Raw genomic sequence first — 26,574 nt, 5'->3', positions numbered from 1 at the left:
TTATACATGCATCAACAGCTGGCCTTTGGGCAGTGTGATTCCCAGCTCTCTCTTTTTACAAGGTACTGCATTGAAATGTGTTGCTGCTAAACTACCATTAGAACCTGGAATAGAGCACAACCTCTTTGAACGTGGGCAATGGAACTGAACTGTCCAAAGAAGCTCCAAGGTCAGTCTCAGTGCCTATGGCTGCTGGGAACTCCCACAGCAGTGAAGGGAGATCCTCTTTTCCTGAAGAAAAAGCCTTATAAAAGGACTAATCTCTAGTCAGCTTGCAGAATATCTTTGTTTCAGAAATAGCATTGCCTGAGTTAACTCAGACTTCTTTTGTGAATCAGAAGCAAGACTTCACTGGGTATGGTGATGGGAGAATGAACTCTGTGGGCATGGGGAGGCAGAAAACACCTCAAGAGGGGCATGTGAGCTCTGTCACAAGATGTGGGCTGCCTGAGCCAGCTGATGCTGCCTGCAGTGGTTGGGGCACTGCAGACAGACACAACTCCAGCAAGAAGGCCTGAAGAAGAGTTGTAACAGGAGTCATTTGAGGTACAGGTGTGATGGGATGTCTCCCTCACCACAAATCCGCCAGGTCAGAGGACTGAACCACAAAGATGACCAAAGTAAGAATCTCCAGCCTATGCCTTTGGCCCACAACCAAGAGCTAAGATGGAACTCAGGTAGACCTACCCCACTGTTCCTGGAAATTCTGGGTGCTTGGAAGTACCAGTAATGTGGGTGGAACACAAGGACATGAGGATAAGGAACTGGAATGCAAGGTACACATATATTTGGGGTTTAACGTTGAACTCCCTGTGCCTTTTCCATGCTTTTCTGGTGGTACCCTGGGAAAAATCCCAGAAGCCAATGAAGCAGAATCCAAATAATTTATTAAGTATTAATGGAGAATGGATGAGAGCTGAGCGAAAATCACCTCTCTGAAGGGCTTGCTTGTGGCAGAGTTAAGAGAAGGGAAAGCCAATGTCACTTTGGACAGCATGCAGGCAGGGTGGCAGTTCCCTGCAGTAGCCAGAGGATACAGATTCTGCATATTCCCTGAGACTGAGAGCACTAAAACTTTGAAAGATCCACTCCTAAATCCCAATGTGTAATGACAAAAATTAAGAATAAGTAAAATCAGTTTGCAGGGGTTTAATAACCTTGTTTTAGGCTGCAAAACAGGTTTTCTTCTCATTTAATCAGCTATTGATACAGGTATGGGAACACTCCAGCTGTTGTCAAGAACTTGGGGGCCTGGGCCACCATCCAAGTATTTTCAGACACACAATTGGCAAGCAAGCTCTTTCTCATATTATGATTGTCAGTTAATATTTTCTCTATGCCCCCCTCTCCCATTTTACTTTCCTCCTCTATTCCCCCTTTTTTCATGCGTAGATAACATTCAACACACATTTCTTTCTCTGTATCTGAGATTACACAAGGGCAAAGCCTCTCCGCCTTCGTTAAACACAATTATTTCCTCCGGTGGGTTGGCCACCTGGAACATAAAACATAAAGCTATTTCAGCAGGAACTAATGTGGTTTCTGGCAGGACAGCCAGCAGTATCCTCATTGGCACATCCTTGGTGGTAGTGCTGAACCCCCCAGCGGGGTGAAGGCAGGGTGAGGAGCATTCTTGAGTCACGTGGAACACAGGATTAAATCCAGTGACTGAAAAAAAGAAAAATACAAAGACCAGAATGTGTAAACAGTGAAGGGGAAAAAATAGTGGAAATCAGAATTAAACTTGAAGAGTTTTTGTTAAAATGCTCTGAAAGGGTGTCACAGTGTAAGATCAGCTTTATGGAAAGGGTGTCACAGTGTAAGATCAGCTTTATAGCCCTTTCCTTAGGCACTCTTTTACCCAGTGTAACATATATTTAAGAAAACACTTTATATATCCTAATGATAGTAACATCCTATTTGTGAGCCTAAATATATTCTCAGCAACTGCACCAGAGCTAGTCTTAGTACTGCTAAAACTATTCATCAGGACTAGAATGCAGGGTGTCATGCCCTTCTTTTGCTAGCTATTACTGCCAACACTAGACATGCTAATGGATGCTGTTATTATATTCAGTAACAATGGACACCACCAGTGCCAAGGGCAGGTTCCACTTTTGTTGGTTGCACATCACTGTGAAGCAGCTCAGGCAACACATATGTGCCTGCACTTCTGTGGTTTATTTACTATCACAAGTGTTTGTTGCAAAAGGAAATGTGCTTTCCTTGGGCTCTGGTTCCACATAAAATTAAATAGAAAAATTAAATCACCTGCAGACAGAAGATTAAGATTTTTCTTCAGTCATAAAATTAAGACATCTGGATATCTTTATGATTAATCATATAATAATAAATCAGATCTCCCCAGTACAGCTGTAAATATTACAGATCAGCAATGTAAGGCAGCCCTGTTCACCCTGTTCAACACTTCTCTGGCAGATAAGACCAACTTGAAGTGGATGTCTGAAATCTGAAGCAGTTATTAAAATCTTCATTTTGGTAGAAAACAGTAACACTTTAAATTGGGAATTAGAATTACAGAAGGAACATGAGTCCAAATCCAGAATAGACACACAAAAGAGAAGCAGTTTTCAATGCCCAGCATCTAAGGGGCTCAGCAGGACCAGAACAAACAATTTTTTGCACTCCAATTCAAAGGCTTATCGAAAAATTGCCATATTTTTCACAAAGGTGTCAAAGTAGAAAGACGAACTTTCAGCCTTAGCTCAATGTCATGCTGCAGTGCATAAGAAAAGAACAAACACAAGCTTACAAACGCAGTTTGTTCTCTGTATCATGAAAGCCTGGCAGAACTCCAGCGCTGGAGTAAGGCCAAACCAGGCATACCAGTGTCTTTGATCTTCTAAAGCTCAGTGTTTTCCTTTAGTGTTTAACATCTCGACTAATTTAAAATCAATGTGCAAATGGCTTTCAGAAATAACAGCGAGCAGCCAAAGTCTCGAAATTTCATAACCATTCAGGTCGTTGGCAATTGTCACAAGTGGAAACTTGGAAAGCTTCGGGCAGGAGCTGTTCAAACACCCTCGGTGCCCTGCACTGCTGTCGGTGGGTTCCTCAACACCTGCATTCCCATGGGCAGAGCATTTCTAGGCTTTCTACCGACAAAACTTTTCTCTCAGTTCTGAGAGGGCGATTTCCTTCGTCAGACCCCAGAGAAGAGCTCTCTTCACTCCCCACACAGCACTGCTGCTTCTCAGAACACCCCTAGGGGATTTCTGCACAGTCCCCGGCAACTTCCACTCATCAATCGCTGCTTTTTTAGTCTTCTTAGCCCTTTTTTAGCCCGTTCTTACGGCACCTGCTACAGCGCCATTCGTGCCACTTTGTCTTCCTCATGATTATGCTTGTGACTAGTTGTGACAGACCGGCTCCGGAAAGGAGACCAGAGAGAGACTTCAGCTGCATCGATACGCCAGGCCTGGCCCACTGCCTGCTCAAGGAAATGGTCAACTTCAGAGAAGGCCATCGCGGGCGGGCAGGGCCCGGGCAGTCAGGGCGGCCCCTCATGGCCCCTCACAGTCCGGCCGGGCCCCTCACGGGCTGTCCTGGCCCCTCACGGCCTCTTCTCCCCGCCACACCCCTGCAAGCTCCGCCCTTCACAAGCTCCGCCCATCGCAAGCCCCGCCCTCCGCCGCTCGCCAGCGCTTCACCGACTGCAAACTCCTTGTCTGATGCAATTCGCTTCCCCCCTTGCTCGCGGCCTCGGGCCAATCGCGGGCTCTCCCGGCCGTGGCGTCACGCCTCGCAGCCAATGAGCGAGAGCCACGATGGTAGAAATCCGGGCGGGGCGGCGCGGGACGCAGACGGCGGCGCCGGTGACGCCGGGCGGCGTGTCCCCTCTCCTCCCGTGCCGCCATGGCAGCGCTGCCCGGCGCCGCGGCCCCGCGCCTGCTCCTCATCCCCAGCAAAGCGGCCGACGCTCCCGGCCCCGCCGCTGCCCGGCATCTCTCCGTCGTCCTGCCGGCAGGAGCCGACCCCGGCCTCCCGGGGATGGAGAACGCGCAGCCGGCCCGCAAGCGGCAGCGGCTCACGCATCTGAGCCCGGAGGAGAAGGCGCTGCGCAGGTGAGCGGGGGGCGGCGGCGGGAGGGCCGCGGCTGGGCTCGGTGGGTACAGGATCTCCCGCTGACGGCCGCTCTGCCCCGCAGGAAACTGAAGAACCGCGTGGCGGCCCAGAGCGCCCGCGACAGGAAGAAGGCGAGGATGACGGAGCTGGAGCAGCAGGTGGTGGAGCTGGAGGAGGAGGTAAGAAAAGGCGCTGGGGGAGATAAGGGGCTGGAGGAGATAAGGGGGCTGGAGGAGCCTCCCTGCCTCACGGCTCTTTGCAGAACAAGAAGCTGCTCCGGGAGAACCAGCTTTTGCGGGAAAGGACGTGTGACCTCGCGCGGGAGAACCAGGAGCTCCGCTGCCGCCTGGGCTTCGATGCTCTGAAGACGGAGGTGGAGGAGGAGGAAGGTGAAGAGTTCCAGGTGAGCCGCCCCCGCCTTGGGCAGAGCTGACCCGCTCCCGGGGCAGCCTCGGTGCTGCGGGCAGGGAAATGCCGGAAATTACCTTTGTCCTCCATAGGGAGGCTGCCCTGAAACTCGGCATGTGCCAAGTCGAAATGGGTGCCACTGCTAATGTGGGAGGTAGAAAGATGACTAGTCCCAGGTTGTTTTAAGATAGTTTTATCTGGTTTTCTACCTTTTGTCGTAGAAGTGATGTAGAAATTGTTACAGTCACGTAGGTGTGTTTCAGATGAGGTGCAGAGGGTCAGGCTTTCATTTAAAAATGTCAAACAAAATAAATATGTAACTGTAGGGAAGCTTCGGGTAACTTTGGAAATTGGCTTACCTTCAGGTTCCTGCAGAACAAGCAAATAAGAGAATTGTGTGTTGGAAGCCTTTGCAAAAAAATTACAATGTTCAAGATTATGTACTGTATTGCCTGCCAGAACTTTTGCAGTGACTGAGGTTTTGTCTTGGTACAGGTTGTGAAGGAATCACAGGTGGATGAGATTAGATTGGTGACCGGGTCCGCTGAGTCCGCAGCACTCAGACTACGTGTTCCTCTGCAGCAGGTGCAGGCCCAGCAGTCACCACTTCTGATCGTCTCCACGTGGATTCTGATGGCAGTGACTCTTCAGACTCTGAGGTGAGCATCCAGTCCTGGACAAATTGTCCATGAAATTCAAAATCACTGTAGATTCAAGACTAGTGTTACAACTTTCCGATCTAAAATAATTTGATCGTTTCCATTCATACTTGGTTTGCTTTCCAAGTCTTGGAATGCCATACCTGTGACTCAGAACAGCTGTGTTAAGCTGTATCCAGTGAATACAGGAATTCAGCAACACCCACATGAAAAACACAGCCCCCAAAGCTTTGGTCATGTGCAGGTCTGCCTAAGCCACGTTGTGGTCTGTGCTCTTTGTAGCCAGCAGGCACTGTGGTGTTTGCACTTGAAGGGTACAAGATCTCAAGGAGCTGTGAATCTCAAATGCATATATAATTTGTCAGGGATTGCTAGTACCCTTACAAAAAGCTGGGGGCAAAGAATGGCTGTGCCCTGGAACAGATTGCTCAGAGGGGTGTGGAGTCTCCTCCACTGGAGACAAGTCAAAACCCATCTGGTGTAATCCTGTGCCATGTGCTCTACCGTGACTCTGCTTGAGCAGGGAAATTGGACCAGATGTGACCTATTGTGGTCCCTACCAACCTGGCAGATTCTGTGAATTTCTGCAAGATAAATAACTGCCTTAAGCCTGTGTTTGATGATGTTCTTGGTGAAACGGCTGTGATTGCATCAGTGTATTTAACTTCCACATGGGGGTTAACAGATGACACATCTGGCGTTTGGCTGTAACAGTAATAAACTGTCTTTCTAAAATTTGTCTTTCATTTTGCAGTCTGATCTGCTATTGGGCTTTCTGGACGGTCTGGACCCAGAAATGTTACTCAAATATGCTGATTCAGAGTCAACGTGCCTGGAAAAGCTGGAGGAAGAGTTCTCTGGAGAAACAAATTCCATACCAACCACCCTGTCTCCCTCTTTGGGGTCCTCATCAGCTAAGCTGGAAGCCATTAATGAACTCATAAGGTTTGATCACGTGTACACAAAACCCCTCGTAGTGGAGATTCCTGTTGAAGTGGGCAACCAAACCAATATGCTAGTGAAAATCGAGGAAGAAAATCTCTCTTCATCTGACGACAAGACTATCCCTGAGGTCCCAGTGTCTGTGAAGACAGAACCTGTAGACAGCTTCATGCCTGAACTGGGCATTTCTCATCTGCTTTCTTCTTGTCATAGCCTTGACACCTCAAGTTACCTGTTGGATGGCTGTAGTGACTCTGGGTATGAAGGATCCCCGTCGCCCTTCAGCGATACATCGTCTCCGCTTGGCGTGGACCACGCGTGGGAGGATAGCTTTGCCAAGGAACTCTTTCCCCAGCTCATCAGTGTCTAACCTGGTAGCGTTAACTGCCCTTGAGTAACTGTCCTGGCAAGATATCACCATATCCCCCCTTTGGGGGGGTTTGTGTGAGGAAAATCAAGTCCATTCAGAGAAGTGTTTCTCATCTTCAGCCATCCTAGTAGATGGCGTGATGGTGTGGAAAAGCCAAGGGTGTCCTGTCCTGCCCTGGCTCCCCCCAGTCAGTGTTGGCTTAGGAGAGAGGCAGGTTTGTTTCTCAATAACTTGCTCTCTACGAACCTGAAAATGTCCTTTTGTTTTCTGGTTAAAATGTTAACACCAAAAACTAAACTGAGATGTTCATGTATAGATAACTGGGCTAGACCATAATAGTCTCTAAGTCTTACAGCTTCACTAAATGCTTGTTTTCCATTTGCTATGTAGAGTTGCTTTGTCCATTTAATATTTAACTGTATCGGTGCAATTAAAATGCAGTGCAGCTCACTGACCCTTTTTTGCCTTAGAACTCAGTGGGGAGGGGAGAGTCTCTGGAGAATTTCTGTTCAGGTCCCTGGGTGTCTCATCCTGCCCTGCATTGATGAGCAGTGCTCACAGGGTGGGTGCCTGCAGCTGGATGCTTCAGCAGTTCCCTTTTGGGGGACACTGGATGTGGCAGAGGGGTTTGTGTGAGGGCCAGAGCTACTGGAGAGCAAAACCTTCAGCCTCAGTAAGGCAGGCAGGTGGCAGGAGCTTGAAGTCTGAATATTCAAAAGTCATGGCAGTGGTGGCACCCTGGGGGCCAGTAATGCTGCCCAAAATTCTCAGCCTGAGGGGAGGTGGGTATGAGACAGACACAGTGTGAAAACAGTTGCAGATTCTCTGTTACCACAGGGAATCCTGAAGCATTAAATGGACTTGTCAGGAGCTAATTTCAAATACCACAGCAAGACTTCTCATAGTCCACATCCATTTGCTCCAGTATCCAGTATTTATCACAGTATTAAAAACACTTGGAGAGAGAGAAGAAATTTTATACTGAAAATGAGTCCTGTTGCAGGTGTTGGCACAGCTGTTCTTGGTTTCAGTACTATTTCATGTCTTGCATTCGATTTTGACAAAAATAACTTGGGGGGCGAGGAAAGAAAACCAGAGATATTTTGGTCAGTAACATTCAAGGTGACAGGACTGCTTTGGATTAAAAGTTTGAGTAACCTAGCTTACAATGAAGGATTTCACCTGAATAGTGGGTAGAGGTAAAGACTACAGCTGTGCAGTACAACAAATTTAGATTGAAAACCCAAGTAGTCAGAAGAGTAAGTTCAAGGTGGAAAATAGGGATGACTGCAAAAGTATCAATATCAAATAAATTGTTGCAAGTCCAAAAAAAAGCAGAAGTGAGGACTTGATCTGTAGTTTTGCATTACATTTTGTTAGCACCCTTTTATGGAGCCCCAACCCCTCCTGGCACCTGTGAGCAAGCCATTTTCAACATCTAAAAAATCCAAGGAAAATGGTGTTAGTGTCTCCTTTCCATCACAGTAAGACAAGGGATGTGCTTAACATTTCAACTTTGTTAAGCACAGGAGATAGAAATGTTCAAGGACATGGTCTTGACACTGTTTTGCTTCCCCTTGTCAACTTAACAGCTCTATCCTGGCATGTTTTATCCTGACTTACTGCAAGCACAACAAGCTGTTAATAGTTACTGAGATCTCTTCCACTAAAAGCACAGAACTAATTCTTGTTTGGCATCTAGAAGCCTACTACCATTCAGAATTAGTATAAGCACTAGTATTTTCTGCTAGAATCAAGTCCGTTAAGATGGTACACAAAAAAGCCAAGTCTTACATTCCAACAAAATCATTAAAATCTGAATTTAAAACTTTCCCCAAACTTTTCTTAACTTTAAGAATACCAAGCATGCTTAGTTCTGAGTAGTTTTATTCTGAAGTAAAATGAAAGGCCTGAACATACCAACTACAGCAACATGTATTGGTACCCCTATTGCTTCATCAGAAGCCTTTGGGTCAGGACAGACTTAAAACAACTCTTCCTTCCTGGCAGCTTCAGGTTTATTCTACTGTGCTGTTGCCTTCCTTTATTCAGGTTTATTTTACCTTGCTGAATACTGTGGAGGAAAAAAGGGGCATGTCTTTGACACAACATAGTTAAATTCAAATCTTAAGCCAAAAGAGCACTTTACTGTCCTGCTGAAGGACTGCACGTAGGCTCCCAGTTTTTTTTTCACTCTAACCAGGAATGAAACAGTCATCTAAAAAATATTTTAGAAAATTTATTGAAAACTGACATACAAAGGGTGATTTGGTCCCAAGAGAAGACAGACCAGAATCGGATCTTCCGTATTTCAAAATAAGTTTTTTTTTCTAATACTGCATCGCATTTGCCATCCCATTTGTGAACAGCATTAATAAAAGTCTTTTAAGAACGACAACAACAAATGAAACTCACAAATACAGAAGTCTGTAAATGCCCACAGCTTGATCTCTCATCCAAACACCCTCTCCAAGTGAGTGCTGTAGCAAGGATCTCACTCAGTGCTCCTGTCACTTGGTTCCCACTCTAGCCCACTCTTCCATCAGTCTAAGCAACTCAACTCCACTGTCTCCTATCACAAGGGCAGAAATGCATTGTGAAGAAATGAAAGCAAATGTTTTCTATCAAAGCAAAGTTCTTAGACAGCTTTTTCTCCATCTCGTAAGTCTTTGTCAAAAGTGCACCACTATAATCTTGTTTTAGATGGCAGGTAACAGGTCAATGATGCCTTACTGGCATTGAATTAAGAGGAAAAACACCTCTGAAAGTCAACCTTTGGTACAAACCTAGCAGGAAAAAATATGCTTAAAAGCCATTTACAACACTCTTATTCTGCAAATCCGATAGATAGTTTTTAAGAGGAAAGCAACTGCATCAATTTGATGTATTTAAGCCTCCTGCAGTTTTTTTTACATTTTCTGTTGCAACTTAAGTGTTGCTGAGATGGTTTCATCACATTTTTGAAATTTTCATCCTTTCTTTTCTGTTTATTTAGGATTCAGAGCTTTCACCTAAAATACTTCCCACTTTGAGCTTTCACTATAATCCAGCAAGCTGAAAACCAGTTACTTACTTGGAGGCTCCACATTTTCTACCTGCAGTGACTACAGCCCTCTCCAAACTTCACTGCTTTATGTTCTACTCAAACACTGGAGCACGTCAAAGGCTGTAGGTTTTAAACACCTTGAGCAGCTTAATAATACATAAGAAATTTTACACAGTTCATGCAAGAGATTTATAGCAGACCCTGAAATGAAATTAGGCATTAGAGTGACATAGGCTGCACATGTTCTTCAACTTATTAAACCTTCCAGAATGATACAGCTGTATACTGGTTTCCAGAGTAATGCCTAATTAAATGCTGGAGTGTTTTGTTGTTTTTTGTTTTTTTTTTTGTGAAGCTCTGAAATGTTTTATCAAGAGACAGAAAATTTCAGACAACCTTCAACAAAGGCAGCAAGACAAACAGGATTTAACGAACAGGTTAAATCTTTTGAACAACCAAAAGGAAATAAAGGGCGACTGCCAAAAAGAGAAGCTCAGTTTTAAACTTTCAGCTATGGGTTACTCAACAGTAAATATTATCACAAGGATTATCTCTTAGCTGTGCAGAGGAAGAGTAGATTTTCTTACGTGAGCAGCTGTTTCTGTGTACTTACTCCTTTATGTTAGCAAGACGTCAAAATCAGATTGAGACGCAGGACTCTGAACAGGACCTATGACTTGGATTTCTTATGAAAAGCCTCAATTCATGTATCTCTGAGAAAGCTCAAGGACTTATGAACAAAAGATAAAACCCTTAAACAAGTTAGAGAACCTTAAGCATAAGGAACTGCTGTGCATTGAGAAAAGGTACAAACAATAGCTTGTTGTGGATTCCTTTCCTTGGCACCCTGCGCAGGGTATAAAATTCTTTTGGCATACATCTGTATAAACAATGTGATGCTATATTATTGGCACATACTGTGGCTTAAATTTTATGTCTAAATTCTCTCAGGAAAAAGACAGGCATCTCCTTTACTTCACCACCAAAAGCTGGGACTTGGGTACAGACAATAATCTAGCATTAGACACTCCTAGTGGCAGCAAGCAGCTCCCTGTTATCTGATTTACTTTTGTTTATCAAAATTAATGGATGCCATTAATTTCATCAGAAGTTACAACTGGCTTTCCAATTCCATCCATACATAGAATCTCAGCACAGTGTAAAATGTGAATCTCTTTCCTGGGAACCACTTTTCTCCATTGTTTGGGGAGATCATCAAAAGCCCACAAGTAAAATTTAGAAGCCAATGAACCAAAGATGACTCCAGTTAGCATGACTTCAGTATCCTGCAAGTTATAAGCACTGGCTTTGCTTCCTACAAAGCAAAAAACTTAAGCAGTATTCAGCAGTAATATTCCTTCCCTACCACCCCATGGATTGTATAATTTCTACATCTGAGTTTACATTAAGTCCAAACAGAGAAGATGGTGTGAAAAGCTGTATTACCGGAGGGACTGCTTTTCTATCTGTGACTAGATTTGAAGGTATTTCTTCCTTTACATTTTGTAATTCAAATTACCAAATGGCCAAGCATAGTATGTACACCAGTTTCAATGGCTCAGTAAGAGAAAGGTGTGGCTTAAGCCACAGTTACATTCAGTATTTGGATTTTATACTTTACCAAGGGCAGTTAAGAGGATATTCCACCATTAAGCAAGATGGAAAGCTACTTCCCTGTTCCAAAGGCCTCCGAATTATCTTTTCAGTAAAAGTAAGAATATTTAACAGACTGGAACACAGAAATCTTAGGGTGTTTCCTGGCCACCCTATGATTGTGGTGTGTTTATGACTGTTAGTAAGAAAACAAAAAAACAAATAACATAACTTCAGATTCACACATCAAACCAGAAAAAAATCAAAAACCACCAACAATAAGCATCAGAAGCTCACCACTTCCAGTCTAAAATCTGGCATCTACAACTCCATTTCTTCTTCTGCACACCCAGATATTCCCAAACTAGCATATGGATCTGGAGACATGGCAGTCTGTTGTGATCCAGGGAACGTTTCAGTCTGTGGATCAAAGGGAGCTCTTGGTGTTGGCTGCTTAGCTTGACACCCTTCTGTACTCTGCTGCTTGAAGTCCTTAACAGAGACAGACTTCAGTTTATCTGTCATAAATTCAGGAAGAGGTTTCCAAAGCACCAGCTCCATAGAAGGACGGCTCCTAGAAGGGATAGAGTTTCAGTAAAATGTAAATTCTCCAAGCACAGCTATTAAATGCAGAAGAGCAGTATCCTCATCCTCTGAGCTAGCCTAGAACTATATTCCAGAAAATATATACCTTTTTTCCCCCCCTATTAAATTTCCTCTCCCCTAACTAGTCCCATTATTTCTAGTTCTAACCCTGTATTTCCTCTCTTTTTTGCACCAAACTCAACCACTGTTGGTCACATTTCAGGATCTTCTAATTTTGAAAATTCATACACGTAAGACCAATACTTATTCTGGTTCACTCCACAAATTTCACTCTGTAGAAATGAGGAGTACAGAACAGACATTTGATGACCACTACAGTTACACTTCTTTTTTACATTAGGACAGTTTTTCCTATTTTTAACCAGATGAATGGTCTGTTATACAATGTTGGCTGCATCATGCAGTGATCAAGGGTATCTCCATAAACATGAAATGAAGTCTCTCTTTTCATTTGCACATGTTAGCTACATAGTACCATGATTTCCTCCAGAACTTACATAGACTCTATTATTTTCTTTGTCAGGACTTCACCAAAATCCCTCTTCATCCCTTTCTTAAGGGTATCTGACAGGATAAGAGTGGGCAGATTGCTAATATTTCCATCAGCATGAACTTCCTCATCTTCATCAATTATCCTAGGAATGGAGGGGGAAGAGGGAGATAAACACTATTGAGCAAACTGTTATCAGGAACATCCACTGCAGACTACAGTATCCATGTGCTCTGCTCTGTGCAGATCTCTGACCTAGGTTGGGTACCAGAAGCAGCAGGGCCATGTCAACACGAGTCTCTTTTGGGCCAAAATACCCAAAATACTCATCACAGGAGCCACTGGAGCAGCAATGCCACTTCTGGTACCTGAGCTAGCTTTGTCACCCCTGTGTTATCCCAGCAGTGTCAGTGCAGACGTGCACTGAGAGAAAACAAACAAATTCCCTCCAAGGGAAACTGTATATTCAGTCAATTACAGAAATGAGTCTCAGCTATGCAACTGCTTCACCTGCTCAATTCCCCATAACTGGACTTTGAGAATTATTGCAAAGGTACTGAAAACAGTGCTTCACTTTCCACAGTGTTGTGCCAGTTTCTGAGATTAAATTGGCACAAACTGTTGAAGTGTTTAGAACAAATGGAAGCATCTCCTTTGTTTCTGGTAAACCTTTTATAGAAAATTTAGCAGCATAGCTGGGAAGAGTAGGGAACAATCCTCCAAGAGGACCAAAGCAGACTTAGACAGATAACAGAGACCTATTTCACTACTCTGATTTACCCATGAAAAAAATAACAGTCTAACAGTACCTTGCTCTCCTTATGCATCATCTATGGAGTAATCTACAAAAAAATCTTGTTTTAAAATTTCTGTAACTTTTAGCTTTTCAAATCATCTGCAGTGGTCATTTTACATATTTTGGAACACCAGCTCAACTGCAATCAACTGATACATACACATACAATTCCCAGAAATCTTTCAAGGGCCAGAATGCACAGTAAATTCATTAAATGACTACAGCAGACTGTCTATAGCCACCCCATTTCCCCCACACCAAATCATCAGAAAGATGAATCTCAGCCTTATTGCATATGTGCAGAGAGACCTCTCTGGTTCATGCTACTCTCTACACTGACAAATTCACATCTGTTTTAAGTATTAATCACAGAACAAGCTGCAGCTGGTTGAAAAAAAAGCTGAGCTCGAGCCTGAGCATGTAAATGTTAAAATTTGAGCTCTGGATGCTCACACAAGAGCATTAAACCCCATTATGGTATATTGAAACTGCATAATGATTGTGAGCAGGGTGTTATTTACTCAGCATCTCCTGCTCTAGCACCCTCAATTTCAGATCAGCCTGAAGACTCACAGGACCACAGGCAGCCTAAAATGAAATCATTTGAACAGAAGGTTCACTTCAGACTTACAGCAGCGTTATTACACTGCTAAAGTGCTAGATTTACCCCTGAATGCCCACCAAAAACGGGAAAGCTCAGCAAAGCCAGGCTACTCAATCCCTGCATTTACCTGTCCTCAATTTCCTGAAGTTTCCTGCGAGCAACCTCGCATTGCTGTTCCCCCATTGTCTGATCCATTTCTTCACAGGGAATTTCTAACATGGCAGTTTCAGGACCGCTGCCACCATACTGACTTGCCACCTCCCCAGCTGCCTGCTGACCTGCACAAAGAATCCATTCTTCAGTGTTGGGATTCAAAGGGCAATTTTTGCTTCCTGTCAGTCTCTTCTTCCGCACAGGACAGCTAGGAAACAAAGGAAGTTTGCAGTTGTCAAAAAAGAAATGTGGCATTCTACAGGAATAAACTTTATAGGAAGTGCATTTCAGCAGCGTTGACACACTGTGGCAATGCAACCTCAACAAAGGAAAATAAATCCATGTTGCTCTTAGCAAAATGTGAGTACCTATTCAGGAAAATTAGTGCTATACAATTAATTAGGTAATAAAAATGGATTTGGGTTCATGTGCAATTCAAGGGAAGAGTTCCAAATGGAAACAATAATAGATTTCCTTCCTGTTTGTATTGTAGGTGAGATGTGTTCGAATCTTTTACAAAACAAAAAGCAAATCAGGATGTTTCAGGCTATAAAAGACAAATTAATTTACCCTTCTGCTTCTTCTTCTAGCTTATGCTTCTTTCCACATCGCACAGAGACGCTACAAAAGAAAAACAGTTACTTAGCTTCATATCATATCTTCTGGTTACACTGATACTTTCAAACAATATTTTCCCCCCTTTTAAAATTTCATCTGAGCTCAACAGTCACAGTATGTCACCAGCAGTGAAGGGAGTAAAAGTTTGGGACAATAAATAACCACTTCGTTCCAAAGAAGTCAAAGGCAGCTGTTAATTGCCCAGTTCGCTGAACAGAATTCTATGCTAACTTCTTCTCCTTTACATTACTTATTTTTCCACGAGGGGCAAGACCAATCTTTGCTAAAATTCAAATGTTTCAAGAAGGAACATATGACCCAGCTTGAATCTCTTAATACTCTGTATCACAGGGACATACTGAAAAAAATAAATGAGTTTGAAAGGGGAGTTAAATGAGTTTGCAGAGATGCAGGTACACTCGACCACCTTTCTTGCCTTTTAAAAGGCTCCTTCAACCCCCACCAGCCAGCTCCGAGGTCCTCAGCCGAGCACGGTATAATTCTAACCTCCTACCAGTGCAGCACTGCTACAAGGAAGCAAACCCAGCCGCCCGGCAGAGCACGGAGCGCGGTTTCCCCCGGCCGGGCTCTGCCCCGGGCCCCGGGTCCGGCACTTACTGTCCGCGGCTCCTGGTGAAGGCGCTCACCGGGGCCACCGTCAGCCCCTGCCCGTGGCTGCCCAGCGCGGCCAGGGAGGCCAGGTCGAAGCTGCTCTGCAGACAGAGGCTGGAGGACCCGTCGGCGCCGTCGTTTCTGATCCCTGCCATGAGCACGCCGGGCGGCTGCAGGCGGCCGTGCCCGCCGGCTAAAGGCTCCGGGGCAGCGGCCGGCGCTGTGGGGAGCTCCACGGCCGGGCCCGCCGGGATGCCCTGGCAGGATCTGCCTAGCGCTGCCATTTCCTGCTGCGGGGGAGAAAGCGCACATCAACGCCGCAATCCGAGCTGCGCGACGCTCCGGCCCTGCCCGAGGCGCTCCCGCAGAGCCCCGCACGGAACCGCCTCAGCCGGGCCGAGCCGGGCCCAGCGGCCGCCGCCACAACCCGGGTCCTTCCAGGCCTTTCGCTGCGATCCGATAAGGGCCCGCGGGCACTGTGGGAGTTGTAGTCCCAGGCACCAAGGGACCTCTGGGAGTTGTAGTCCTGGGCGCTGTGGGACCTGTGGGAGTTGTAGTCCCGCCCGCTCTGGGGGACGCGGTCAGTGAAGGGGGCCCCGACGGGGGCCCCGCGCCCTCATGGACACGGCGGCGGCCCCGAAATGGGCCGGGACAGCCCCTCCGTCATCCGTGGCCCGGCCTAATCCCCGCAGCGGGGCGGGCACGGCGCGGCAGCCAAATCCCGGTCAGCTGAGGAGCTCAGGAGGGCTCGGGGAGGCGGCTCTGAGCGGGGCTGAGCTGAGCTCCGGGCGGCAGGAGGGAGGGATGGCGCCGCGGCACACGGTAACTGCCCCTCCTGGCCTTGGGCTGCGGGTTCTGCGCGGAGATAGAGAGGGACAGTGCATGTAACACTCTGTGAGAGGTGGGAAAGCTCCCTGAGGCTGCTGTGAGGCTTTATGGAAGTTGGGCATCCCTGTCACAAAAAAGTTCTGAACCGTCGAGGAGAGTCCCAATGGGCGGGGAAAAAAAACCCCAAAAAACAACAACAACCCACCACCAAAACCAAGCCAAACAACAACAAAAAAGCAAAACTGTGTCTTAATATATTAATAACTTAAGTTCTTTGGCACCTTTTTTTTTTTTCCCCTGTAACGTAGTTTATTAAATTTTGCAAAGGAAATCTAATTGAGGCCATGCTCAGAACGGAGCACCAGCCCCTGCTCAGAGGGTCTAGCTCGCCCTGCAAGGTAAGCAGAGCCATCCTGGCCTCCGCAGCTGGATCCTGCAGGGAGTTTGTAGTTTTAGCAGTGATGTACAGGTGTGAACTGTGCGGGTATTTTGTATTAGATTTTAAATAGAAATAAATTAAGCAATGAGACTCATAAAACTTTGTGTTTTCCTTGGACACCTGGCTGCGTTAGAAAGTGGGAGATGTAAAAGCAGCTTTCTGATTCTTGTGTTTTACATTGAATACAAGTTGAATTTTGTTTGTGTCATGTTTCTGAGATAAGGTGAACGGCCTTATAAACTGTCAGGAGTTCAGTAGCTGACAGAACACATGAGGCTGTTTGTTATCTGTGCTCTCTCTGAGGAACCAGGGCACAAATTCCAATGTGAGACAACACGCCAGTGTCACGAGCCCAGCTGATTGGGGCAGGAAGAACAAAAGATCTGTCATAACAAAACCTAAGTTATGTGATGTATGTTTGTCATTTTGGGTTGTTTGTTTATTTTCTGTCCCTTCTAGATTCCATAGGACACACAAAATAGATTTACAGTACTTAGTTAATATAAGGGTCTGAGTGTGCAGTGCTACTATTTACCACATCAAGTTTTATTTTTTTGTTCCAAACTCACTGCAGCCCTTACTTATTACTCTTGATTCATTGCTTTGGTTGACATTTAGAGAAACACTTTTTATTCTCGGAAATCATAAGAAAATGTTAATTGGATTTTAATTGAATAAGATCGATTTCAGCTTGCAAATTTCAGTCCTCAAGAAAGGAAGTAAATTTTGATGAATTATCTTTAGGAAGGATACAGCTCTTTCAGAATACAGTACAGTATCTGGAATAACTCAGCATTTCTGGGAACTGGACCAAGAATGAAAATTATGAAGAATTAGTCTACATACCTTACAATGAAAAATTCAGGGACTACAAGTTTATTAAAAGAAATATGTACAGCCTTTATAAATGAAGGGGAAATTTGATCACTGAAGTGCCTTTAATATAGGAGACAGTGTGCCCAGCTGAAGTTAGTCAATAAGATACTATGAGATAAAATTAGGACATAATTTAAAACAAAAGATTTTCTAGACATTTGAACTGGATGTTATTTTTAGTATGATCATATTCAGTAAAAAGTAGACTTAGAGAGCACCTTATGAGAATATCAAACACTATAAACCTCTGGAGATCCCTGGCCATGGGGCCTCATCCAAAGTATGTTTTGACCAGTTTGATTCTTGAGATTTGCATGTATCACAGAAGTAGGTTTTGTTGACCTTAAAACTTGTGAATCTGTGCCTCTATGAATTTTAGTTTTTAAATACTGACTTGAGAATGTAACTAGGTCATAGTTGTTGAAAAATTAAAAAAAACCCCACATGCCAATAAACTTTAAATTGAATATTTTTGCCAGTGAACAAATTATTGTGATTGAGGCACTAAGGCTTTGCACCTGCCAACTTGCAGACATTGAGTAATCATTTTAGGGACTTGAAATGTTGTTTCGAGGGAAGTAAAATATTGTTATTTCTCACATCTTGGTTAAAATGTGACTCACAGAAATTGAGATTTGGTTAATTCTTATACTGAGTCATTGTGTCGGTGACACCAAATACAAACAGTCCTGGCATTCTTTTATCAAAAACAGACACCATGAGCAGTGTGGCTTATGCAAAAAGCATTTACTCAGTTTCTAATAACAGCTGTAATGGCTTTGTTGCCTACACTTAATCTAGAGATTTGTAATTATGGTGTTTCCAAAGGCTGTTAATGATCAGGGCCAAAGCCTGAACTGCTTCTCCTGCTCCAGCTGTTTGGGACTTCACATGATTTTTTTAAACAAGTACTTTCACTGCTCCAAACTAAATACATTTTGTTTTTCACCATAATTTTCTTTTAGCTATTACATGTGTGTGGGCTCAAGGTCCTGTCTCTTTTCATGCCTGTGACTTTGTTTTGTTCCCCAGCTCCCAAGCTGGACGTTGTTCCTGGCTGTTTGTGCTGTTGGAATTGGAGGGACCTTTCAGTATGGCTATAATGTCTCTATTATCAATGCACCCACGCAGGTAAAAGCTCATCTTTTGTTCACTGGGCTGTTTCCTTTCTGTTTGCTGTGCTCTCAGTGGGAACTGAACCAGTTTTCCTCTCATATGAAGCAATCATTTTAATTTTCCATGTGGTTTCATGAGCATTTGTTTGTGAGTGCCTCCCATCAGAGGTGTTCTGTGTCAGACAAAAGTGCCAAATAGGCCACATAAATACCTTTAGCATTAGAAGGATTAACTGAATAAGTAATATATTTTCAGTTACTAAAATAGCCCTGAACACTAAGGATAGAATAGACCAGAACATTTTCTGTTGGACGGGACCTACAATGACCATCTAGTCCAACTACCTGGTCACTTCAGGACCAAAAGTTAAAGCCTGTTACTAACAGCCTTGTCCAAATGCCCTTGGAGCATTGACCACTTGTCTAGGAAGCCTGTTCCTCTGTTTGACCACCCTTTTTATAGGATATCAACAATATTTCTCCAAATGTCAAGTTTAAACCTCCCCTGACACAGCTTTGAGCCGTTCCCATTCTTTCACTGGATAACAGAGGAAAAGGATAGTTACTATTTACAGGTGTCCATCACAAGGCAGATTACTGAAAAAGATCTTAGGGAATTAAAATGTTGCATCTGTAGTGGCTGAGTAACTTGTAGGTATTTTCACTTGTTACTTGAGCATTCTTTGCTGTGGCCTCCAGGATTCTGCATATTTTGTGGATGACTCAAGGATCTGAGCAAATGATCTTGTGAAAGTGGTGGGTATCAGTTTTTGCTATCAGCTGATTTATTTGCTTGGGAAACTGTGAATTCTGAATTTGCTTCAATGCTGTATGCTTTTTACAAAGCTTAAAAGAAGCTGTTTGTGGGAAAAAAAAAAGTCATATGCTAGAAACAGGGAGAGACCAAGAAGTTTATTCTTCTGTAGTCTTTGTTTGCAGGCAAAGAACAGGAGCCTCTGATTACAGATACATGCCAGTTCAAGAGTTTCTAAAGGCAAATTTTACAAAACCAAGCATGTGGAATAACAGCTTAAAAGTTCTGACACATGAATACTGTAAGAAAGGTGGAGTATTACTAGAGCTGAAAAAGGGATTTTACTGTGATTTTTTGGGTTACACTAATGCAGGGAGATTTTCAAGTGTCAGAATGAGTCCCCTGACAGTAAATTTTTTTAGATGGCAAGGCCTCTGTGCTCTGAGATGTTCCTACAAACAGTAGGACCAAGCATCCACCCTGTTCCCCTCCTTGTTGAGAAGGACCTCAGAGCTCTCTGGTGCCAGTGCATGTCAGGGTTGTGTTTCTCCTCTGCTGCAGCACCTGAGGCAGGGCACAAAGAGCAGCCTTTGAGGTGTGTGGGGAGTAGGAAACACAAGGTCCTCCTTGTGGTCAAGGAAGATCCTGTCAGTAAGATGATATCTCTTAGAATTAACTCCCAGAACTGATTTTCAGGATCAGGCTGCAAGTTATTTTAGTGCTGTATAAAAAGCTACACATTCATCACTCTTTTTTCACTGCAGCATATACACAAGTTCTTGAACGAAACCTGGAGGAGTCGTTACCACAAGGAACTGAATCCAGATTTGCTGACTTTTCTCTGGTCTGTCATTGCTTCCATCTTTTCCCTGGGAGGTCTGTGTGGAGCCCTGATTGGAGGCAGCATGGCAATTCGGCTGGGCAGGTCAGTTGCAGCAGCAGGCACAGAAACCCATGTTTGCTTTTCCTACCTTCCCACTGGAACAGAAAGTAAATAAAAGGAAAAAGAGTGGGAGAAAAGGGTACCTTGGGTACCTATACATGTTTTTTCACTTTGCAACTGAGTTTTCTGATAGAATTTTACAGTTTATTTCAATGTGACTTTCAAGGATGAGCCCTGAATTATGACCTTTGACTTAATCTTTGCATTACATTTACTGAAATCTGAGTGGGAGAATGCACACAGAGCGTGTTGGAAATATGAGTTCCCCCTTGACATATTTGCAGCCCTTGTGCCAGTAAGGACATGCTGCTTCATCTGTTGCACTTTCATTTATCTAAATGAAGAAACCCCACTTCTACCTTGTCAGGAATTTCTGTCATATTTATGTGTAATTTATATGTTTAGACATTTTTAAAAATACAACAGTTGTATCAGATATCTGAGTTTCCAGAGAAAAACATAATGCTTCTGTATAAGGTCTATTTTTCCCCTCACATTATCAGAAAGGAAAACTGTTTAAAACCCCACATTATTGTAGATTTCCTTTTATGTCTGGTTGGGGTGGGTTGTTTTTGGTTTTGAGGGTTTTTGTTTGTTTGTTTTAATTTTTGTTTGTTCATTATTATTATTATTATTATTATTATTATTATTATTATTTTGTTCCTCCTCTTTAGGAAAGGAGCTCTTTTGATGAATAATGTTATAGCAATACTAGCCTCCATTTTAATGGGGATCAGTTTTCCTACAGGATTGTTTGAGTTACTGATTGCTGGAAGGTTTTTGATTGGCATAAATTCAGGTGAATGATTTCTTATTCCTACTATCAATAAACTGTGGTGAATGATAAATCATTGTTACTCTTGATCCTTTAGGTTTTATGATACGTGTTTATGACAAAAATGTCCTGTAGTTTAGCTTGGAATCTGAGGGCAGCTAAATGAGTAAGAAATTAATGAAGTCCCATTGTGTATGTGTTTTGGTTTAGTAACTCTTTGCAAAGCAATTTCTATTGATAGGAAAATTGTTTTTTTCCATTTATTTGCAGGTATTGGGCTCTGTGTGCAGCCTCTTTATATTGGGGAGTTTGCCCCAAAACATCTAAGAGGTGGCTTGGCCATGGGGACTTCCATCTTTCTAACTGGAGGAATTCTGACAGGACAAGTAATTGGTTTGAGGTAAGAAATGGTTTGTTGGGTTTTTTTGGGTTTGTTTTTTTTTTCTTGTTTTTTTGTTACTCCTGTGTAAAGAATTCTAATTTCCTACAGCTCATTGCAGAACATGCCTTGTGCCATTGTAGCATTAGAATTCACACAAGGTCCTCTGGGAGAAGAAAATCCTGCTTGAGTCACCTTATTCCTACAGCTGCCAGCCATCAGTGCTGCCTCCTCAGGGAAGTGGTGTCAGTTTAGGTGGGTCACCAGAACAGCATCAGTAAAGCACCCACATTTGAGCTGAGTTCATGTTTTCTGCCAGTTTCCTGCTGGAGACAGTGGATGTTGGGAAGACAGGACTTGAGAGCAAAGGACTCACATTTCTGTGTCACAGCACTGCTTTTGTCCTCTGTGTGATCAGAGGAAGTTGCTCAGGTCTTCATCCAGTTGAAACTTAGAAGTTCCAAGAGCAGAGACTACACTAAATAGTAACCAATAGCTAATTATTATATTTCTTTGCCTTCTTTTTCCACATTTTTCACAGAGAGTTATTAGGTGGAGAAAAGCATTGGCCTCTGCTGCTATCAAGCAGCTGTATTCCAGCATTTGCCCAACTTTTATTCCTTCCATGGTTTCCTGAAAGTCCCAGATACCTTCTTATTGACAGAGGTGATGAGCTAAGCTGTGCCAAAGGTAATATCCAGCATCTATACTTTTCTGTTCTCCAGAAGGGTATAATGAATATTTTGGGTTCCAGATTCTCCTTTTATCTTTATCCACACAGCACAGTTGTATCATCTAGTGCTTTTTGGCCCTTGTTTTTCCTCCAGTGAGCTTATGTGGAAGAAGGGATTGTGGAGCTCAGGAGCCTATAATGGGTTATGAACAAAACTTTATTATCCTGTTTGGTTATAAACAAAACTTTATCATCCTGTTTCAAATAAAAGCTTATTGACTTGAGCTTCAAGCTGATTTCTCTTAGTGGAAAGTTCATTATCAGGATCACCAAAACCCTTACTGTTGGCCTTAAGAAGACATATTGTCACTTGAGATATATTTAATCATGAGGATTTTAAAAGAACTGATGCTGTGTACTCTAAGTTTTAAGACCATTTGTAAAGATTTTAGTCTGGGATCCAAATGACTTCTGATTATATTTGCCTTAGGAGAAGGATTTTCTGTCTTTGTTCCAGCTCACTAACTGCATCCCACTGGCAACATTAAAGTCAGGGCCATAATGAAGGACTCAATATCTGCCTAGAATTTAAGCAAAACACTTCCAACTGGTAAGAGTGTCCTTTAAGGAAAAGACTATTTCAAGGTCTGAGGTTCAGAATACAAAATATTTTGCATGGTGAATATATCAAAGTCAGATATTCCTCTAAAAGGAAGCAAAGAAGTGCCACAGAATTCTCCAAATCCACCACAGCAAAAAACAGCAAGGAACAAGCAAGCTACAAAGCAAACTCTTCATATCCTAGCAAAAGCCAGGTCATTATGGAAAGAGATGGTTTCCCAGGAGTTGTGGATAATAGGTAAATGTAAATTTTTTTTTTTTTCTATTTGTAGCTTTGAAACGATTTCATGGTTCCTCAGAGTATCGAAGGGAGATGGAAGACATCCAGCGGGAGTGTTTTGCCTTAGATGGGGAGAAACCCAAGAAGCCCTGGCAGTTATTCACTGACCCTGGTGTGAGATGGCAGCTCATCACTGTCATTGTGATGACAATGGGCCAACAGCTCAGTGGCATTAATGCTGTAAGAGTTCATAAGAACAAGCAGCTCAAATAATTATTTCATTTCCACCTGTTTTTCAACAGTTTATTAACACAAAGGATCTATAGAGAAGCTCAGAGAAAGGGGATAAGTGGGAAAGAATGTCCTTGCATTATTTTGGTGTTTCCCTTTCATTTTTTCTCATTTCTGAGTTTCTGGTATGAAAACTTTTTTAAAGAATGACTTGATACTTCCTCTGAAAAACATTCCTCTGAAAAAGTAAATAAAGGTGGATCAGCTTATCCCAGTGTGTCTGGTTTGAGTATAAAGCATATTCAGTAAGTTGAATAATCCTGTTGGCTTTTATGATAGCAATATGTTTACTTAGACATGAATTTAACAGACTGTAATTGCTGCTTATGTTGAATAAGTAACTCACAATATAAAATACACTGATCTGTATGTTTAGTACAAACATGACTTTGTTTCCAGACAGTGTTTTAAAACCAGAAAAACCTCATTGTTTGCTTTTGGGTTGTTTTTTTTTTTTTTTTTTTTTTTTTTTTTTTCTGTTGTAGATTTATTTCTATGCAACTTATGTTTTTGAACAAGCTGGGATCTTGGCAGAAAAAATCCCGTATGTGACTCTCGGCACTGGAGTTTGTGAATGTCTCACAGCCCTCTCCTGTGTAAGGAGCAGTTTGTTCTACCTCCCAGTACAAAGAGTAATGATGATTCTTGAAGAACACTGGTAAAAATGAGATCAGGATATTAACAGAAGATTGTATCTTGTCCACAGGGTTTGCTGATAGACTATGTGGGAAGAAGATACCTTATCATTGGGGGTTATCTGCTCATGACGCTCTGGTGCACTGTTCTGACCTTCTCTCTGACTTACCAGGTGCCAAGGACTTGTTCCTATTACACCATGGGACTGAGGAAAAGGCACGGAGTGACACGATAAGGGGGAATGGGTTTAAACTGAGAAGGGTATCAGGTATCAGGAAGAAATTCTTCCCTGTGAGGGTGGTGAGACCCTGGCACAGGGTGCCCAGAGAAGTTGTGGCTGCACCATCCCTGGAAGTGTCCAAGGCCAGACTAGATGGAGCTTGGAGCAACCTGGGATAGTGGAAGGTGTCCCTTCCTGTGGCGAGGGGTGGAATGGGATGAGCTTTAAAGTCCCTTCCAGCCCAGTCTGCACTATCATTACATAATTCTATGATATGATTTAGTAAAAAATACTGAAAGAACAGTATTTAATTTCTCTAAAGCAGAACTGTTAAACAAAAAGAAACTTAACTGTTAAGCCAGACTTTAAAACTGGATTATCAAAATCTGAACTAAACCTTCTCATTGTCTTCTGTTTCAGGAGCTGTACTCCTGGGTGCCTTACATGAGCATGACGTGTGTATTTGCGTTCATCTTGAGCTTTGGGCTGGGCCCAGGTATTGCCAGGGATGTGTGTGAGTGGTAGAAGGGCTGGAAGGGCTGGGCTGTCACACAGGCAAGAAGCCTTTACAGCACAGCTGCAGCACAGTGCTGCTGAAATGGGGCTGTGTTTTAGTGAGAAACTTCCTGCCAGGGAAATAGCCTCAGAATTGTGCTGTTAGGAATTATAATAAATCAGCTAATGGCATATCCAAAAGCAAGTCAGTCTTTTGTAGCATTGGAAATACCTCAAATGGACATGGAGCGTAATTCTCTGTTCTGTTTCTGAACCATCCCCAGGTGGCATAACAAACACCCTGACAGCTGAGTTATTTGTGCAGTCCTCACGTCCTGCTGCCTACATGATCGCAGGGACTGTGAGCTGGATTAGTTTCTTCACAGTTGGAATGCTCTTTCCCTTCATAGTGGTGAGTATGCACAGCACAATTTCCACTTCATCTGCTCCCAAGTTCCATCCCATTGCGTTATATACACTTGTGTATGTTACTGACACTTGACCAGGATGCACAGTGCCCCTCAAATTAGTTTAACTAGATTCAGTCTCTCTTAAAAGTATTTTTTACACTTCACAAACCCCAATATAGCATGATAAATGACAAGTAAAAGGAATGCATTGGAGGGCAATGTTCATGTTCAGATAAAAGAAACAGAGAAGGTATCAAAAGCAGAGAAGCTTAATCAGATACTGAGATTTAGATAAAACATTTTTTAATAGTGCCTTGTGCTTTTGTGGCAAAGTAACATCGAGGTGGTACCTGTGGCCAGTGGGTCACACCTCTGAGAACTTGCTGAACTCACAGAGAGTTCTGTAAGCAGAAGATTATTAAGCAAGGCAAGACAGACTTCCATCTCCAGCTTTGTATTTTTAGTTTTAGCATATATTCTTGACAGCAAAACCCACAGGAACAGCATGCATCAGGGTATCTGGATCTGCCTGCCCTTTCTTCATGGTGGAGCTCTGCTTATCAGTAAGATAGCTGAGTTTTTTTAACATACAGAATGTTAATATTGAAAAATACTAACATTCATAAAAATTTAAATTATATAATCTTAAAAATATCTGACAGCTAAGTAGTAAATGTTGAATTCTCCCTAGATTATGATATTTGACTCTTTAAATGGTTTATCTTGTTTTTGAAATAAAAGTCTACCCAATAATTGCACAGCACTTGACAGTCTTTTATCTAAAAACCAAAATTCTAAAACGTTACAGGTAAAGAATAGGTTGAATGACTCTTTTTTTAAAAAAAATCTGAGCAGCAATGTTAAGTGTGAATGGAAACAAAAAGCTTATTTTCTCAAACCTACTATTACACTTGAAATTTATTGCAATCACGTTTATTTTCAGAATGGACTGAAGCAGTATTGTTTTGTGGTGTTCTTACTGGAGTGCTTCTTTGTTGCTGCTTTCCTCTTCCTCATAATGCCTGAGACCAAAAACAAATCTTTTCTGGAAATCAAAAAGGAATTTCACAAGCTTAATTTTGGAAGAAATGCCAGGAAAAAAGAAACGGAGCTTTTTGAAAGAAGACAACTTCAAGATGAATTTTTAAAGATTTCTACGTAATTTCACAAATTCAACAGAACTTCAGTGAGAATTATGAACATAGTCTTCTAAATTAGGAGTGTAGTACATGATCAAGTGGCTTATTAAATCTTCCTGTGTATTTAGAGGAAGTGTAACTAGAGGCAGGTTTGTATTGCTGAAATGCTGTTAAAACATGTATTGCTGAAATACTATTAACAATGTATTGTATTATCCACAGAAAACTTGTTTAGCTGTAACCTGGTGCTGTAGGAATGCAGAAATGCCAGGGAGGATGTTCAGTGAGCCCCTCTGGCAGATTTCTGCAGATAATTCAGTGACTCTTCTTGCATTTCAAAGCTCTGTCCTCAGTTTGGGTCATGGGATGCATCCAAATGCTTTGCTGAGTGTAAAATTGTGAGTTCTTGTTAAAACACACACACAAACTAGTAACTGAGAATATTTGAAATAGTCCAGTTTATGTAGAAATAGGAATATTTAGTTTCTGTTTTTCCAGTTATGTAACTTCGAAAGCCTTAAAGACATTCCTCATCTAGTCCTACTACTGTACTGTACAATAAAGTACAGCACCTCTCTGAGTTACTGGTATTTGTAATAAAAACTTGTATTCTGATAAAAGAATTCCTGGGGTTTCAATTTGGTTTATTTTTTCCCTAACCTAGCATCTTACCTTTTTAAACTATGCAACAGAGTAAAACTCCTTCTAGGTTTGGAGGTTAGCTGCCATTAGACTGAGATCTACATACCAAAAAGCACAAAGTAGCAAAGAGGCCAG

General features: G+C 42.8%; 3 protein-coding genes across 7 annotated transcripts; 2 read left to right on the top strand and 1 right to left on the bottom strand.

Moving 5' to 3' along the window:
* Positions 1 to 892: 892 nt before the first annotated feature.
* On the bottom strand, positions 893 to 15,429 carry CCDC117 (coiled-coil domain containing 117). Of its 4 annotated transcripts, none has more exons than XM_083873780.1 (6): positions 14,990 to 15,429; positions 14,324 to 14,374; positions 13,728 to 13,961; positions 12,208 to 12,345; positions 11,402 to 11,678; positions 893 to 1,668 (listed from the first exon to the last, which is right to left on the bottom strand). In XM_083873780.1, the coding sequence occupies exons 1-5, from the start codon at positions 15,265 to 15,267 to the stop codon at positions 11,426 to 11,428; spliced, it is 954 nt and encodes a 317-aa protein (XP_083729906.1). In that variant the 5' UTR covers positions 15,268 to 15,429; the 3' UTR covers positions 893 to 1,668; positions 11,402 to 11,425. The 4 variants fall into 4 exon arrangements, with proteins under 4 accessions (XP_083729906.1, XP_083729907.1, XP_083729905.1 ...); XM_083873781.1 differs by lacking the exon at positions 893 to 1,668 and adding an exon at positions 7,427 to 7,535; XM_083873779.1 differs by lacking the exon at positions 893 to 1,668 and having other exon boundaries at positions 7,427 to 11,678.
* Positions 3,813 to 6,237, top strand: XBP1 (X-box binding protein 1). Its single transcript, XM_083873783.1, has 5 exons — positions 3,813 to 4,085; positions 4,169 to 4,265; positions 4,349 to 4,489; positions 4,990 to 5,153; positions 5,908 to 6,237. The coding sequence occupies exons 1-5, from the start codon at positions 3,877 to 3,879 to the stop codon at positions 6,095 to 6,097; spliced, it is 801 nt and encodes a 266-aa protein (XP_083729909.1). The 5' UTR covers positions 3,813 to 3,876; the 3' UTR covers positions 6,098 to 6,237.
* A 136-nt stretch (positions 15,430 to 15,565) lies between the features above and the next one.
* On the top strand, positions 15,566 to 26,520 carry LOC310916517 (solute carrier family 2, facilitated glucose transporter member 11-like). 2 transcript variants are annotated; one of them, XM_083874111.1, is made up of 12 exons: positions 15,566 to 15,805; positions 18,159 to 18,257; positions 19,760 to 19,920; positions 20,613 to 20,737; positions 20,984 to 21,113; positions 21,634 to 21,782; positions 22,659 to 22,846; positions 23,383 to 23,493; positions 23,604 to 23,705; positions 24,174 to 24,249; positions 24,533 to 24,660; positions 25,602 to 26,520. In XM_083874111.1, the coding sequence occupies exons 1-12, from the start codon at positions 15,602 to 15,604 to the stop codon at positions 25,818 to 25,820; spliced, it is 1,692 nt and encodes a 563-aa protein (XP_083730237.1). In that variant the 5' UTR covers positions 15,566 to 15,601; the 3' UTR covers positions 25,821 to 26,520. The 2 variants fall into 2 exon arrangements, with proteins under 2 accessions (XP_083730237.1, XP_083730238.1); XM_083874112.1 differs by lacking the exon at positions 15,566 to 15,805 and adding an exon at positions 15,873 to 16,209 and having other exon boundaries at positions 25,602 to 26,515.
* Positions 26,521 to 26,574: the final 54 nt, after the last annotated feature.

This window comes from Zosterops lateralis (genome assembly GCF_965231275.1).
Source record: "Zosterops lateralis genome assembly, chromosome: 17".
NCBI lineage: Eukaryota > Metazoa > Chordata > Aves > Passeriformes > Zosteropidae > Zosterops > Zosterops lateralis.
This window is presented reverse-complemented; position numbering and strand designations above follow the sequence as displayed.